The sequence below is a fragment of the Quercus lobata genome, chromosome 2 (genome assembly GCF_001633185.2).
Source record: "Quercus lobata isolate SW786 chromosome 2, ValleyOak3.0 Primary Assembly, whole genome shotgun sequence".
Classification (NCBI taxonomy): Eukaryota; Viridiplantae; Streptophyta; class Magnoliopsida; order Fagales; family Fagaceae; genus Quercus; species Quercus lobata.
In genome coordinates this window covers 103,631,431-103,648,647 of record NC_044905.1, presented here as the reverse complement: position 1 = coordinate 103,648,647, position 17,217 = coordinate 103,631,431, and the positions used below count along the sequence as shown (strand labels likewise).

Here is a 17,217-nt window from a genome sequence, read left to right as displayed (position 1 = left end):
AGGGATGGTGGCGGTGATGAAAAGTGGTGGTGTGAGAGATAGAGAGAGGGGAGCTGGGCTTGCAAAGAGAGAGAACATGACTTTCATTTTGGGCATGATGAAGCTTCCTGCTAGTGTAGTCCTTCAATACCCATTTCTATTGTAATCTAATCTGGAGGCTGGCTGTTTTGAGGCCACGAGTTCTGCACTTCTGCTTACTCTGAAGATACAGGACTGAAAGGGTTTTGTTTTACTTGTGTTGGTAAAGAGAGAAAGGCTATTGGTTTTAACTGTGGTTAAGTGAGCTTGACATGTGACATGCACATGGCCTAGGACACATGTTAGCTTCATAAGTTGCCACCTAATCTTGTTTATAGCAACTCCTACAAACTTGTTTGCAGTAAATCCTTGATCTTTTTGGGTTAATCACTTCTGTGCTTGCGATGAACGTAGGAGTGATAGAAATTATAGTGTGTTTGGATTCTACATCCACGGTTGCGTTTCGCGTTTCACGTGTTTTTTTTTTGTTTAGCCCGCAATTATGAAGAGTGCATCGTGCACTGTTTACGGGTCTCATAAATTACATTTTTCAGCAACTTTTTCATTAAAAATGAATCTCACAGCACTATTTACACATTTAAAAATTATTTCATTACAATATTTTTAGTTTCAATTTTCAGTTTCAGCAAAAGTAAGTTGTATCTAAACGGACTTGTTACTAGTTTTCACTTTCCCTGGCTCCCAACTATAAAATCCACTGATGTGAAGCGAGTGGTTCACTATTCATTGTCGTCTGCTTTGTTGACAAGACCAAGTGGTATATTCTGGATTCCCTTTCTATTTTATTATACATAAATTGACTAAATAAATACCTCCACATCTTATTAAACATCCCAAAATACCCCTAGTTATGAAGTCTCTAATTTAACTCTGTCCATTACTTTAAACTTTGTGTTGAGGGCCATTTGTGAGAATCCAAGTAGAAAGAAGGAAAACCCAATAATAAGGGCAACAAAGAATTGACAAGCAGACAGCAAAACCATTAGGCCCAAGCGGTAGGAATAATGGATCACAGACCTAAAAAAATAAACAAATGGGCTTTGAAGAGGCAAGTGGGCTTAAAGAAGCCTGGAAAAAGAAAAATAACATCCCACGGGCAGTGTATAATGTAGAAAAGTGAGAAAAGGCTGCCGCAGGCCCAAAGTAATGCAAACTAAGAAAGTAAGGGGTTTATGGCAGACCTATGAACCCCAAGGATGAGAATAAGGTTATTAGACCGGGGAAGCCCAATGAAATTAGTAAAAGCTCATGGGAATGCAAAATTAGCAAAATGACCAAGGAAGCCCAAAGAAAGCAAATGGGCTAAGGACGCCCAAGAGAAAGACAAAAGGGACACAGGAGCCCATAAGTAAGAAAAAACCAGTGGCCATACCAAGCCACTAGGAGAAAGAGTAAACGGCTGGCCTAAAGAAGTCTAGTAGGATTAAATCAGTACAGCAGGAATAACAGAACAAATATGGCAGGAAATGAGGGAAACCAAGAAGTGGACCAAAGATATATAAGGCCCATTATCAAATAAAGCCCAGCTCTTAAAAGGAGCGGGAAATCAAAAAGCAGCCCACATAAAAGGTCAAAGAAAACAGAGGGCAGGCAAGCCTCCAGACCACGGCAGACGAATGGGTAGGAGGCAGATTTTGGACACATATGGAAGGAAGGCACGCGCAAGACCTAGGCACCACCAGCCTGTACCCAGCCAATACAAAGTATGGTGAGGTCAGGGGTCAGAGATTCAGAAGGCATGGTTTGGTGATGGGGAGGGGAAAAATCTATTTTGAAGGTTCCGGCTCAGGTTCTTTCGGGGAGGTGTCCTGCTGGGATGACTTACTACCCAAAAGAGACAAATTGAGTTGGAACCACTAGGTGCATGCCATGAGGGATAGGGAGAGAGAAAAAACTCAAACTGTAGCAGGAAAGGGTGCCACGGCAGACAAGCAAACAAAATACTCTTCCTTGTCTAGTGATGGGAGGGTAGCACACAGACGAAACAATGATGGTCAGCCAGTATACCCAGACCAAACAAAGGAAGTTAAGGGCTAAAACAGTAAAATTCGATCACGGCAGGCACTATAAAAAGAGGGTCTTGCTGTGAGCAGAAAAATAGAGAAACGACGGGAACTTTGACTAAGAAATAGGAACTTAAAAAGATAAACTGAGAAATAGAAAAAGAAACGAGTGGGAAAGAAAGAAAGAAAGAAAACAACCAGAAAGAAAGACAAAGTGAGAATTAGAATGACAGGCATGTACTGGTAGATTGATTCCCTCTCTCCCTCATGAAATTTTGCTCTCTGTGAAAACCTCAAGGAGCCTCTGTGCAAAAAACCACTCAGGTCAGTTCCCTTAGGGCAGTCAATCTCCACGGCAGGACTTTTTCCTAAGAGATTAATTGCGTTGAGAAGGAACGTTCTTTCCTCTCTGACTTTGTTGCTGCGGACCGGACTTTAGTTGATTTCCCTAACATTCTAATTAACCCATAAATATTAATACTTGTTAACTTTTGTTCTGTTCTTTCCCTTCCGTAAAATGATTAATATTGCTGCTGTAATTGTATTCAAGGGTTGTTTGGTCATTTCCCACTGAGTGGCCAGATATTTTGTTTATTTTATTATTATTATGTCTATCTGCCACAACTTGCCTGAAACAGTTCTGTCTGCCATAAGCACGTTCCTGGCAGACCTGGCCTAGTTTGCGCACAAACCGGATTAACTTGAGTTGCAGCTGGACCGGTCCTAACTCCCTTATCCAGAAAACATAGGCTTAGTGCCACAGGAAGCAGCTCAACATCACTAGCACAGCCCACCACTTTACACTTTGTTTATTAAGAATCAAGAATATCACTCTCATTTTATCCAAAGAACTCGATTTCAGTAATCAAAGCCCAAATTCAAAAACTCAAAAACCAACGTCCTTCCTGCATAGGTGAGAGGCTTCAGCCTCGTGTACTAGCCCCGAACTTCATAAACCCAAAAACAAAAGCACACGACCCATCCCATTTTCCAAGCCAAGCCAAACAACGAGATTTCTCAAAACCAACACTCACTAGCCACAAAAGCTTGAGAACCAGGAGTACCCACTTTGACAAAACTCCAAAAGGGGTGAAATTCCATTTCAGGAACCAATAGCCATATTGTTTTCTTTGCTAAAGCTCAAAGCTTGGAGTGCCACACAAGCCTTTTCCTTAGTTGTCTCTTTGGTTGTTCTACTTCTATATATAGTTATTCTCAGAAGCTACCACTTTTTCCATTTTCTTTTGGTGCTCTCCCCATGGAACAACAACTAAGGACTTGAATCCTTGACTAACATACTCATTGTAATAGGTCATGTTGCAAAAACTGCATCATGTTTTTTCAAGAACTCCCTAGCAATTTCTGGTGAAGTTATTGGGTTAATATGAACGTTTCCTAGACGGATACAAGCAACTTCAGGGGTTCTTGCTTGGTTTTTGTATGTGATTTTGACTTGAGCATGATGAGAATAATGAATGTAATGAGAAATGCCAATACAATGGTTAAATGAACATAAATAATATTTTTTGGGTAGCATGGCCATAAGAGCCCCAATTATTTAGTAACACCATGGATGAGATAGATTGGAGCATTTATGCACTTTTTGTGTTCACCTTATGCTTCAACAATCATAACTTATCATGTTTTTATTTGACGTAACCAAAGTTCAAAATGAAAAAATAATAATAATAATCAAACACATGACATACCATGATTAGTGGTGTATAAAATAGAATACAAAAAGTGGGACTGGACTCATAAGATTTGTATTTGGCTTTAAATTTGAGGGACACAATATTGTCCATCCATTAGTAATTTTTTTTTTTTTTTTTTTTTTTGAGAAGACCATCCATTAGTAACTTGAAGACGTGTGATTTTGTCTTGACAATTAATTATAAACACAGAAATTAACCCAACTAGTCAACCATAAAAATAAAAATAAAAACAAAAAGTGATATTAATCATAGGGGAAAGTTAACGGATATTTTAAGGGCATTGGTTTATAAAATATTTTTAAAAACATTTTATGGAAAAATTAAAAAAATAACTATTTTTTTCTAAAAATTTTATATTTTCATAAAAGTAATTTCAAAATTTTCCTAAAATTGTTTATTAATAAAGGTAAATGCTCTAAAGGCACCCATTAACTAGACCCTTAATCCTAGTATCACATGATTAACCATAATCAAACACATGATATTAATCCTAATTATTGCACATCATTGTACCCATGACTTTTATTAATTTTTGGGGATTGATATTGTACGGCACCTAACGTCCAAGTTCATTTGGGCCTTGGGCCATGGATTAATGATATGGGCCGGGAGTCCAACCTTCTCACCATTAAAAGTCCCGGCCCAAGTCCACGATAACTACCAGTCTGAACTGGGTGTTGTTCGGATACTCAAAAAGCAGACTGCGTATGCCCCGCTCATATGCTACTCAGGAAACTATTTCCGGGCTCTATATACATGGCCGGTCACATTGCCATTTAAGTACTCGGCAGAACCTTAGGAAACTCCGCGGCCGAACACATTTGCTGTAGTGGGAACCGTTCCCAAAGCCACTCGTACCTAAAAATCCACTTAAGTCCATCGACATTGGACCTTTCTTTGCACTAAGGGAGAAGATAATGATGATTACCCCATTAACAAAGGCTATAAATAAGAGAAACAAATGAATGGGAAGGGGATGCAATTTTGGGAAAAGAAAGGAGAGAGAAAGAGAGAATTTGAGAAGAAGGAAACATAGAGGGAGAGAGTGAAGTGTCCCCATTGGGTCCCTAAGCCTAGAATAACCCAAGGTAGGATACCCAAACCCACCATACAAATAGACTGTAAGCCCAAATAGCGGTTTGGTCCAGCAAGCCCGTCCTTGGAGCCTATAGATATCATGTGCTCTTCTTGCTTTTGTGAACTAATTATGTACAATAATTAGATTATCGGATTAAATTCAAGTACATAGTACCAAAAGACTTGTAATTTATTGGTATAACTTGGTTTACTTTATAAGAAAAACTACTATTCAAATCTCACTCCCACACTTATAATAATAAAAAATAAAACACATAGTTACATGGGTTGTGATATCACTTGAAATCCTTGTTGGTTTTGGGCCAAATCTAAATCCTTGTCCTTTTAAATTATATAGATAATTAAATCCAAATCCACATGGCCTAGATCCTGCCATATAAAGGGACCATAAAATGACTAATCAAATTGCATTTAAGGTTGAATTAAAAAACAAAATTTACAATTAACGATCCTCATAATCATTTATTTACTTAAAATCCATATATTAAACACTCAATGTAGGATTCCTTACATACCCGCAAAACATATACCATACAATCCAATCCAATCCAATAAAACCCACACAATTTGGGGTATCATGTACAAATTTTGGACCTTGACTACTTTTTGCAAAATTTGGGTCTTAGGTCAAGTGTCGGTGCAACGTTTAAGTGTTTAACCAACACGTTGTTGAAGAACCAATGAGGTTGGTTGTAGTTTCTTCTCCATTTGCCTTTCGCTATCGATTATGTCGTTTAGAATGACTTCCAAAGTTTTCACGTTTTCCTTCCTAAATATCAAAGCAAAAGTGCCCATAGCAATCATTTCTTGAATGACTTTTTTTTTTTTTTTTTGTTGAGAATCATCGTCCCCCTACGTTAGAGGCAAAGAAATCCAAATACAAACAAAATTATAGTGCCTAATTCATTAAAAGTATAAAGTTTAATTAGTGGGTCCTATTAATCCCTGTTTTTATGGTATTTATTAATGAACCATTTTAAGACAGTTATTATATAATTCATAGGAAATATAAAAAACAGTTAAAAACAGTTATTTTTCTCATTTCTTATCAAAGAAATTTAAAAATATTTCCTAAACCAATGCAATTTTTTCTTAATTTATTATTGATTATGATTTGTTGTGAAAATATTACGGACATAACATATTACTTATATTGGTTATTGTTTGAATTTTAAGAAAATAATAATAATATAATTGATTTATCTTAGTCAAAGTCAATCCCAAACAAATATTTTAATTCCAAAACACCGAAATTGAAAGCTATATACAGAACCACGGAATGATACCAAAACAAGGAAGCAGTAAGAGCTACCCTCTCTCTTTCTCTCTGTTTCTCTTTCTCTTTCTCTTTCTCTTTCTTTTCTTGGAAAGGAAAAAGTCAAAGCTTACTACTATTTCACAACACACAAATTAATTAGCCCACAAACCAGACCTCTTTCTCTATCAGAGTGTTGGCGTGTGAGACTCTCTCTCTTGGCATTGAAATGGGATCGGTGGATGAGTTCTTGAAGGAGTGTTCGCAGTCCGGAGACGCTGCCTACGGAGCCTTCAGATCGGTCTTGGAGCGTCTCGAGGATCCGAATACCCGTGTCCAAGCTCGGATCTTCCTCTCCGATCTCCGGAAACGCTTTCCTTCCAATGACGATTCTCTTCAATGCTTCCACACTTACCATTTTCGCATCGAGGACATCTACCTCGACCAATTCCAAGGTCACCCATTTTCTCTCTTTTTTTTTTTTTCTTTTTTTTTTTTTCCATTCAGTTTCTGTTTGGTTACTCTGAAAACAGAGCTAACATATATATATCTTCTTTGCTTTTTCTTTTGCCATTTTTGGATCTAGGACATCTTTCTTCAGTATACTATAGCAACCCAATTTCCCTTTTTCTGTTTGGTTACTAAGAAAACAGAGCTAAAAGAACATAATGGACATCAGGACATGTTTTGTTTATTTGGGTCAGTTTTATTTATCATAAAGACTAGTTCTTTAATTTTGGTGACTTACTCAGAACATACATTACTTTCGTTTATTTTCTTTTCTTCTTTTGGGTTTCTCATTGACCAACCATTGTGTGTGAAAGTTCGATTAAAAAAAAAAAAAAAGAGAAACCAATAACTAAAATGAAGTCGGTCTCTGGTAATCCAATCATTGAAATTTGTCCTTTTCCTCAAGATATTTTTTTGCACAAAGTTTTCGTCCAAACGAATCTCCTTCATTTTACTAACGTGTGGCTAGGGACACATAATAATATACCATTAAAAAAAAAAAATTATTAGAAATTGAAAAAATTTTGACAATTTTTTCAATTCCGAATTTTTTTTTTTCAAAAACGGATTTGTTAACCGGACCTTACTTAAACTATGACTTATTAAAATATTTAAACAACATAGGAAAGTACATGTGGGTGCTCTTTTGAGTCATTTTACCAAGTGGGTTGGTGAGAATTCTGCCATTTTTTTTAAGCCCCGTTCTTTTCCTAGAAACCAAACAGAACACAACCTTATAACTGAATAACTGATGAAAAGAAAGCTATAGTTAACTTTAACACAATGAAAGAATAGTATAATTGTCGGTTCAAATCATTTGAGAGAATGTGATTCTGTGCTTGTAGTAGTTGGTTGAAATAGTGAAATTATCAATTCATGTCAAATTTTTTTTTTTTTTTCATTGATCGAAATTGATTGCCTGCAAATGTTTTGTGGTTAGAAGCATGTGTCTAGTGATTCCTGCCTCCAGGTCTTTTAAGCTGCTCATCTCACAGTCAAGTTAGGCAGAAAAGTTTTCATCTTGCCTGTCTGATAACACAGAGCATAGGTTAAAATGCACCCGCTTCTAAATTGGTCATGCTTCCAAAATTTGCAATTTACACATCGACTATTGCAACAATAGCAGTATGCCCCTTTCCATTATGGTCCATCATAGTTTTGTCATTAGCTCACTTAAATAATTTCCCACCCAAAAAGACGTCATTTTGTGTAGGTTAACGGTAAAATTCTAATGATGTTGACAGAAGTGACAAATTGATATTGTTCTGATACTCAATGGTGTAAATTTCAACTTTTCAATATTTAAGGGACCGATTTAGATGTAATCTAAAACTTAGAGGGTATAATTAGCATTTTATCCTCGAACTTATTGTGTCACCATCATGTTCCAAAATATTTCATAGCAGTCACTTGCAGTCAGCAAAACAGATTTTGCCACTGAGCTCTTATTCAAGTTGCACTTCCTCCTCCCATAAAAGTGGGTGGAGTGTGAGGTTATGGGTTCAAAACCTATTGTGTGCATGTGTGACTTGCCAATAACTTCCAATGTACTGGGGTTGCACCCTTTTTGTACATTAATGAATACATTATTTACTTGTATTTTATAAACTGTCAGCAAAACAGATTTCAGTCCAGTGATGATTCCGTGCTTTCGTTCTTTAATGGGCCATTCTCTGTTTCACCTTTAGTTTGCTAGAGGTAAGTCCCTTTATTATTCTACTTTCTAGGCCGGGATACAAGAGAGTCCTGTGTTTTTGAGCACCTTCAGCTTGTGCTGAATTGCATTTCTCTCAAGAAATTGTTTGATAATGTATAAACATTAAAACCCTCTTGAATTTGTGTTCGCTCTGTTTTATTAGCTCATGGGCTATTTCTCTGTGTGATAAGCTGCATTAATTATGATTTTCTCTTTCACAGTATATTAACATAGTCATGTTGACTTAACATTTCACTACGTTTATCATGGGCATGCTGTATCCTTTTTTGCTCTATACATAAATCATAGTTCATTTTACCCCTTCGTAATATCAAGTCATCAATTGCATCTAGCATGCCTGGCCAATGAGCTATGGCTCAAATGGAACTTCCACCTCCAACAAGAATGGATGGAGTGTGAGGTCATGGGTGTGTGTAACTTCCCAATAAGAAAATTGCCTCTGATACACTGACTTAGCATGCTTCTTGACTTAGCTTCTTGACACCTTTTTTTTCCCCTCTCTCTCTCTTGGGGGCCAAATGCAGGCTATCGGGGAAGAAAGAAATTGACAACAATGGTGATCCCTAGCATTTTTGTTCCAGAAGACTGGTCCTTCACTTTCTATGAAGGACTGAATCGACACCCAGATTCTATCTTCAAGGACAAGACAGTTGCTGAACTTGGTTGTGGAAATGGATGGATATCCATTGCCATTGCTGAGAAGTGGTTGCCATCAAAGGTTGGTTCTTTGTCTTTCTTTATCCTGTGTTGTAGAAATGCCATATTTATCTTTGATCCCCTTTGTATATTTCATCTTCATATCTGCAAATATTAGCCAATTGGCCATGGTGTGGTGTTTTATAACATATCACTTCATCACTATTTAAATGAATATAAGTGTATTTATACACAGTTGCACATGGATATGCATGTAACAATTGAAGTTTGCTTCCATCTTTAATGTTACAGATGCCTGCTAGATATGATATAACCATTTTGTTGTGTTCTCTAAGTGATGCCTAAACAACCTTTACAGGTGTATGGCCTTGATATCAATCCTCGAGCAGTAAAGGTTTCTGGGATAAACTTATACTTGAATGCTTTGGATGAGAAAGGTCAACCCGTTTATGATGAAGAGAAGAAAACATTGCTGGACAGGGTGGAGTTTCATGAATCTGATCTACTCTCTTATTGTAAAGATAATGGCATTCAACTTGAACGAATTGTTGGATGCATACCTCAGGTATTGCCTAGGGTGTTATATTTGATGAAGTTGGTTCATTCAATGGCATTGGAATGCTAATTTACCTAGTTTGCCCTTATCTGTGTTCTTCCTGCAGATTCTTAACCCAAATCCTGATGCAATGTCTAAGATGATTACTGAAAATGCGAGTGAGGAATTTCTGTATTCGTTGAGTAACTACTGTGCACTTCAGGTTGGGAGAGATCTTTAATATTTTAATGTTAATGTGTACCTGAAAATTGCTTGTAAGTTAGCATTGTATGATGCAAGGTTATATCTCACATTGCTTCCTAAACTTGTAGTTATAAGTCATTTGTCCTTGGCTAACAAAGTTGTATGGGCAGAGAAATTAAGAATTAAAAATAAATATCTGATGCACAATTGTTTGGTATACTCACTGATTGAAAAACAGTAAGTCTTGTTTAGGTACTTAATGCTATTGTGGTTCACACCTTTTCAATCCTAGGGAGGTACAAACAGTTCTAACAGCTCCTGATTTGGATAAAATTCACTCCATTTTCTTTGAAATGAACAGGGTCCATTTGATAGCCGAGAAAATATTTCATTGTTGAGTTCTTTACTGTAGGGCAGTTGGTTGAATGGATAAAAATTAGAGAAAATTTTTTGACATAGGATATTGCTTCTCCGAACATGCTATGGTTGCAACATCATTTTTTAATTAAAACTATTTCTTTATATTCTTTCTTAATCGTGCAAACTGATTCCATAATCAGACATGCTTAGCCATGAAAATGACTGATAAAATACTATATCTTATCGATACCCCCTGTTTAAAAGAGGATTGAAAAACTTTCCTATAATTTTGTTGCACTTCTTTTGTACTTCATTGCTTCTTTTTCATGATAATAAATTTATTCACTTATCAAAAAAAAAAAGAAAAAAAAAAAGGAGAGGATTGAAAAACTTCATAACCTTGATTAAATAGTTGTTACCTTTATAATTTATATATTATTTTCTATATAGGGTTTTGTTGAGGACCAGTTTGGATTAGGTCTAATTGCAAGGGCAGTTGAGGAAGGAATATCTGTCATTAAACCTTTGGGGATTTTAATCTTCAATATGGGAGGCCGTCCAGGACAAGCTGTTTGTAAACGCTTGTTTGAGCGTCGTGGTTTCTGTGTTAACAAGATTTGGCAGACTAAAGTTATTCAGGCAAGCAAAACCCATTTCACTGGATTTTATTTTATTTTCCATCCAAAATGCACTACCCTTGAAATGCTCTGTTACAGGCTGCTGATACAGATATTTCAGCCTTGGTTGAAATTGAGAAGAACAGTCCACACCGTTTTGAGTTCTTCATGGGGCTTTCTGGAGATCAGCCTATTTGTGCTCGAACAGCATGGGCCTATGGGAAGGCTGGGGGCAGTATTTCTCATGCTTTATCAGTTTACAGTTGCCAGCTTCGTCAACCAAATCAGGTGATCACTTTGATTTAAGTTCGCATTTTTACAAAGTAGAAGTTTATTGCACTTGATGGGAAAGGGCAACCATAAGTACAAAAATTTTAATTGACAGGTCAAGACAATTTTCGAGTTCCTTAAAAATGGCTTCCACGATATCAGCAGTTCTTTAGACTTATCTTTTGACGATGATTCTGTTGCTGACGAGAAGATTCCATTCCTAGCTTATCTTGCCAGGATCTTGAAAGAGAATTCCTTTTTCCCGTACGAGCCACCAGCTGGAAGCAAACTATTTCGTAATCTCATTGCAGGCTTTATGAAAACATATCACCATGTTCCACTGAATGCTGATGTAAGAAAATTTAACTATATTTGTTAATTTCTAGTTATCCTGCTTCTTTCACAATCCCCCTCCCCCCCTCTCTTCCTCTTGCCTCCAGATTAAAAAAAAGTTGCTGAGCATAATCTTTTGCCTTTCTGGTCGGTCTGTTTTTCTAAATGCTAGTATCTCTCATTATGACTTGCAGTCCTGACTTGTTTTTTAACTTCAATTCTTGTGCAGAACATTGTTGTCTTTCCTTCAAGGGCAGTGGCAATTGAGAATGCTCTTAGGTTGTTCTCACCCCGTCTTGCAGTTGTTGATGAACATCTGACCCGGCACCTACCTAGGCCATGGCTAACATCTTTGGTAATTGAGGTATGTTAGTTTGTGATGATGTTTCAACTTCAAATGTCAATTTTATCTAATAGCCTAGCTAAAGTTTCTAGTATTATGTACTTTTTAAAATAAATAAAAAATCTAATATTATGCACTCATAAGTCGTAACATCTTTGTTTAATTGATCTAGGGCTTGGGGACTCACATTTAGTGAATTCCTCCCGATGTTTATGGATTCTCATCTCTTTTGTACATGATCTTTTGGTTTCCTTTGTATTTCTTTTGGCTACTTTGTGCCTTTTTGCATGTAGACTTTTCTCAATAATTTTTTTTTTTTTTTTTTTTCTTTCCTATAAAAAAGGAAAGCATTTTGCAACCATTCCTGCACACATGAACAGAAATATTCTCCAATCAATGTAAAAAACTTATAAGATCTTGCTACCAATAGCCCATGGCTGGTGGTATGGGTGCTGGTGTTCAGGTGCCAAGGATAGGTTAATTTCCTTCTGTAATTAAGTGGCTTTGGACAGGCGAAAATATTCTGTGTTGCTTTTAAAATCATCCAAATTTTTGTGTGCACGATGCAGAAATACCCGCATCAAAGTATAAGAGTCTATGTGTTGGCCGCCCCCCGCCGGGGGGGGGGGGCGGGGTGGTGGGGCTGTTGTTATGTAAATTCTAGTTATGGCTAACCAGCTGATAATGATTTGATCTTTTGCTCCAAATTAGTAGCCTCGAAATGCAAGGCTTTATATGTCAGGATGTATTCAGTGTTTTTTTTTTTTTTTTTTTAATGAATAGAAATCAATGTATAGTACCCTTCATCATTGTCATTGTTGTCATCAACATTTTCTTGGTTATGCTAAAAATTCACTGATTTATGTTATCTGGAACTTGGTTTGTATAGAGCTAAACATTGTTGTCATCAATTCTAGTTGTTTCTTATTATATCTCATGGTTCTTGTCTAATGTTGATAATTATATTCAAGACAATGGACTCAAATAATTATGTAAAACCATACTCATTTATTATTTTTTACACGTACATATATGTATTTGACACATTTATCAGTATATGTCATCATTCATTCAGTTTGGACTTTGTCAAGTTTTTTCTTGATAGGTAATAGATATTTTCATTAATAAAAAAGTACATCATGTTCTCGATGATGAATAGACCGTACTTGATACAAAAAAAAAAAAAAATCATAGAGAAACAGAAACAGATTGCAGGAAATCAAATACGGAAATACATTGCATAAAACCCCAAATACGAGACCACTCAAACAATGTCCCAACTAGCAAAGACTTAAAAAGATCAATAAATTTCTCAACATCCTCAAAAGTGCAGGTATTTCATTCCCTCCAAATTAGCCACATCAAACAGTCTGGCACCATATTCCAGACCGAAGAAAAGTGTATCCCCAAATAATTCTCCCATGCAAAAAGAAGAGAAACAACCGTCTTTGGCATCACCCATTGTATACCAAACATAAAAAAAACTTTACTCCATAAGGCATGCGTGAACTTTCAATGAAGTAAAAGATGATCCACTGTTTCTCCATCACAGCAGCACAAACAACACCAATTAACTAAAGGCAGGTTCCTTTTTACAAGGTTATCAATACTTAGAATACTATCCCGAGTTGTTGTCCATAAAAAGAAAGAAACTCTTCTAGGTACCTTTACACTCCAAATACACTTCCAGGGGAAAGGAATGGTAGGAGGAGCAGATAAAGAATTATAGAACGAGCGCACATCAAAAACCCCATTCGGGTTAACTTCCGAAACAAACTATCAACCCCCTCACCCTTTGGCATTTTGGAATAAATATGCTCGTAAAAAGCATCCACTCTCCCCTTGTCAAGTATCTTCTTCTTTTTTCAACATATCTGTGGACATAGATGTTGCCAGCATGTTTACCATGGTGTAGTGACATGTAATTGACATGAAGTCAATTCATTCCCTGCATCTTGCATTACACATAAATGCATATTTTCTTTTATAACCTAAAAAGACTTTATTTGTTATAATAAATTTGGACAAGTTTGTAGATTTTCAAGGATAGAAAAAATTATTTGGTCGCTCAATGTTTTTTAATGATGTCATTTCTGGTTCTTTAATGACTCGTGCCTCCAGATGCGTCAAAATATAATAGACAATTTACTGTATAAGCGTATATGGATGTCAAAACACCATTTGGTGTTTTGTTGAGTACTTCAATTGAGGGATGTTAGTAACTCTATGTATTTCTTTATGGTAGAATACAGGAAGTGATAACCCTTCACAGGATATACTTACAGTCATTGAAGCACCGCGTCAATCAGATTTGATGATAGAGGTGATTAAGAAGTTAAAACCACAGGTGGTGGTCACTGGGATAGCTCATTTTGAGGCCGTTACCAGTTCAGCATTTGAGCACCTTTTAAGTATTACGAGAGAAATTGGATGTCGTCTTTTCTTAGACATATCTGATAATTTTGAGCTATCCAGCCTCCCAGGTTCCAGTGGTGTCCTCAAATATCTTGCAGGAACTCGTCTACCCTCACATGCAGCAATTATCTGTGGCCTAGTAAAAAATCAGGTATTTTTCTCTTTTCATATAATCCATTAAATAACTTAGTCTAGCTGACATATATGAAGGTTAATAGGTATCTAATCAAGCTAACAAGCCGTATTATCGAACTTTAGATTCAATCTTATCATCTTATTGTTAGATTATTGTTCTTTCTTTTAATTAATGGTAGTCAAATCACCTTTTACCAGGTTTATTCAGATCTGGAAGTAGCTTTCATCATTTCAGAAGAAGAGGCCATCTTCAAGGCATTGTCCAAGACTGTAGAACTACTAGAGGGGATCACTGCACCAATTAATCAATATTATTACGGTTGTCTTTTCCACGAGCTTCTATCTTTTCAACTTGCTGACCGACGTCCATCTGTTGAGGTTTGTTAGTCATTAAATTACTTCCTAAGATCCTTCCCATTAACTGCACTTGAATATGTTATTTTGTGAAAACATAGTCTTTGATGGAGTAGCTCTTCCATTCATGGCATGAAGATTATCTGGAAATTTAATCATATCATGTGGCATGTAATAAGTTTAACAGGCAAAATAGGAAATATTCTTTTTATGATAAAAAAGGATTAAAGAAATGATACATTCAATTATTTTATGGTGAAAAAAAATAATCCAGTGAAGAGTTATTAAAAAAGACCTTGATTGCAGCACTCACCTCCCTCCAGAAAAAGACATATAGCAGGAAATTTTGATTCATGTGCATCATTTCATTATCTAAGGCTACCATGATCTCTAGAGCTTATCTTATTTTTTCCCTGACTACTTGGGAGCCTTGAACATGAAATCCTCCGGAGACTCAGGATTCACCACTAGAAAAGCAATCACTTTCCCCCTTTAGGATGTGATCTTTCTTTAATTTAATTAATTCTTTTAATGTTCTCTGAATGTTCAGAACTCCACAATTAGACATGCTTGAGAAGGGTAGTACTATAACAGGTGGCCTTTTGGGAGTTTCTCATTTTGCACTCCTCACTTTAACTTGAGTGCTATAAATGTCACGTTGAAGTAGGTCACATGGTTGTCTTGATTTGCTACTTTAAATGCTCGATAGATGTGCACTTTGTATTCACTGGAGGCAAGTTTGCTCATCAAATTGATGTTTGATGCATGTCCTTCAGAGGGAAAGTAAAAAATGCGACTCGGTCGAGATGATTGGATTTGCCAGTTCAGCTATCTCAGTCTTAAATAACTCAGAGTTGTCAATCAATGAGGCAGAGGACACGGCCCTGATTCACATGGATGTCGATCAAAGCTTTTTGCCCATACCATCTGCTGTAAAGGCTGCGATCTTCGAAAGTTTTGCAAGACAAAACATGGCTGATTCAGAAATAGATGTCACCTCTAGCATCAAACATTTTATCAAGAGAAATTATGGGTTTCCAACTGATAGCAGCACAGAATTTGTATTTGCTGACAGCTCACTAGCTCTGTTTAATAAGGTGGTCCTCTGCTGTATTCAAGAAGGTGGAACTTTATGCCTCCCGGCAGGCTCGAATGGAAACTATGTTTCTGCTGCCAAATTTTTAAAAGCAAACATTGTAAATATACCTACTAAATGTGAAGATGGATTTAAGCTGACAGAGAAGACACTTTCTGAAGTACTTGATACTGTAAATAAGCCATGGGTCTACATTTCTGGACCAACAGTCAACCCAACTGGCTTGCTTTATAACAACAAAGAGATAGGAAATGTTTTATCTACTTGTGCTAAATTCGGGGCTAGAGTTGTAATTGATACTTCATTTTCGGGTTTGGAATTTGACTCTGAAAGTTGGGGTGGCTGGGATTTGGATGGAAGCTTGTCAAAGCTTACTTCTTTTGCAAATCCCTCTTTTGGTGTCTCTCTGCTTGGAGGACTGTCTCTTAAGATGCTGACTGGAGCACTCAAATTCGGGTTCCTTGTTCTAAACCAAACTCTCTTGGTTGACACATTTCATAATTTCCCTGGATTAAGCAAACCTCATAGTACGGTTAAATATGCTATAAAGAAACTGTTGGGTTTGGGAGAGCGGAAATCAGGAGACGTATTGGATGGTTTTGCTGAACAGATAAGGAATTTGAGAAGTAGATCTAAACGATTAAAAGAGGTAATTATCTTTTGTGCTAAAAACTTTCACGTCTTTAAAAAAAAACTTTTCTGAGTATTGTTCCTAATGCCAAACAGAGAGCTAAATTCAAACTAATTGTTTTAGTACTCTTCCTCTTTTTCGTTTTTTTTTCTTTTTTTCCCTTAACACTTTTTGTCTTAACTTCCTTTCTCATCATGTAAATGCTATAGACACTTGAAAACTGTGGGTGGGATGTTCTTGAATCCTGCGCTGGTGTTTCCATGGTGGCCAAGCCCTCTGCCTATCTCAATAAGATTGTTAAGCTCAAGAATTCGCCTAAAGACGGAGGAAGCACAGAAAATGATGCAACTTATGAAGTCAAGCTTGATGACATAAATATCAGGGAAGCCATCTTCAAAGCCACTGGTTTATGCATCAACAGCAGCTCATGGACTGGGATTCCTGGCTATTGCAGGTTCACAATTGCTTTAGAAGAAAGTGAATTTGAACGGGCATTGGATTGCATTATCAAATTCAAAGAATCAGTGCCTAAATCACTTTGATAGTCTCCAAGTTAATTGTTTTCACAAATTAAGCATCATAAAATAAACCAAATCTTGTTGTCAGTACCAATTCCACAGAACTTAAGTTGAGCTTTCTTTCCTCAAGCCAGCTCCAATTGGGTTTATTGTAAGTGCTGCAGAGCTCAGGTCAAGCATTATTTCGTTGACTTGGCTTCAACTCAATTTTTCTGTCTATATGAAAATTATACCAGTCAATCTTGTTCTTATTTGATTGACTGATGTGGCTTTATAATACCAATCTTCTCAGTTTCCCTGCAGTATGTGAAAACCATTTATAATACATGTAAGTTTTCTCAGTATGTATGTATGTATATATATATATATATATATTATTTATTTTTTTTTTTTGCCTTTGGTTTCATTATGT

General features: G+C 36.5%; 1 protein-coding gene across 2 annotated transcripts; it reads left to right on the top strand.

Moving 5' to 3' along the window:
- The first annotated feature begins 6,157 nt into the window (after positions 1–6,157).
- LOC115977664 (methionine S-methyltransferase) lies at positions 6,158–17,141 on the top strand. Of its 2 annotated transcripts, none has more exons than XM_031099675.1 (12): positions 6,158–6,565; positions 8,862–9,055; positions 9,353–9,559; positions 9,657–9,752; positions 10,544–10,732; positions 10,810–10,998; positions 11,096–11,332; positions 11,543–11,677; positions 13,902–14,222; positions 14,405–14,584; positions 15,337–16,305; positions 16,497–17,141. In XM_031099675.1, the coding sequence occupies exons 1-12, from the start codon at positions 6,340–6,342 to the stop codon at positions 16,827–16,829; spliced, it is 3,276 nt and encodes a 1,091-aa protein (XP_030955535.1). In that variant the 5' UTR covers positions 6,158–6,339; the 3' UTR covers positions 16,830–17,141. The 2 variants fall into 2 exon arrangements, with proteins under 2 accessions (XP_030955535.1, XP_030955536.1); XM_031099676.1 differs by lacking the exon at positions 6,158–6,565 and adding an exon at positions 7,814–8,318.
- Positions 17,142–17,217: the final 76 nt, after the last annotated feature.

Coding starts and splice junctions, on each gene's coding strand:
- LOC115977664 (XM_031099675.1), top strand. CDS start 6,340: ATGGGATCGGTGGATGAGTTCTTGAAGGAGTGTTCGCAGTCCGGAGAC. Junction 10,733..10,809: donor GGCAGACTAAAGTTATTCAG/GCAAGCAAAACC, acceptor GCTCTGTTACAG/GCTGCTGATACAGATATTTC. Junction 11,678..13,901: donor TAACATCTTTGGTAATTGAG/GTATGTTAGTTT, acceptor TCTTTATGGTAG/AATACAGGAAGTGATAACCC.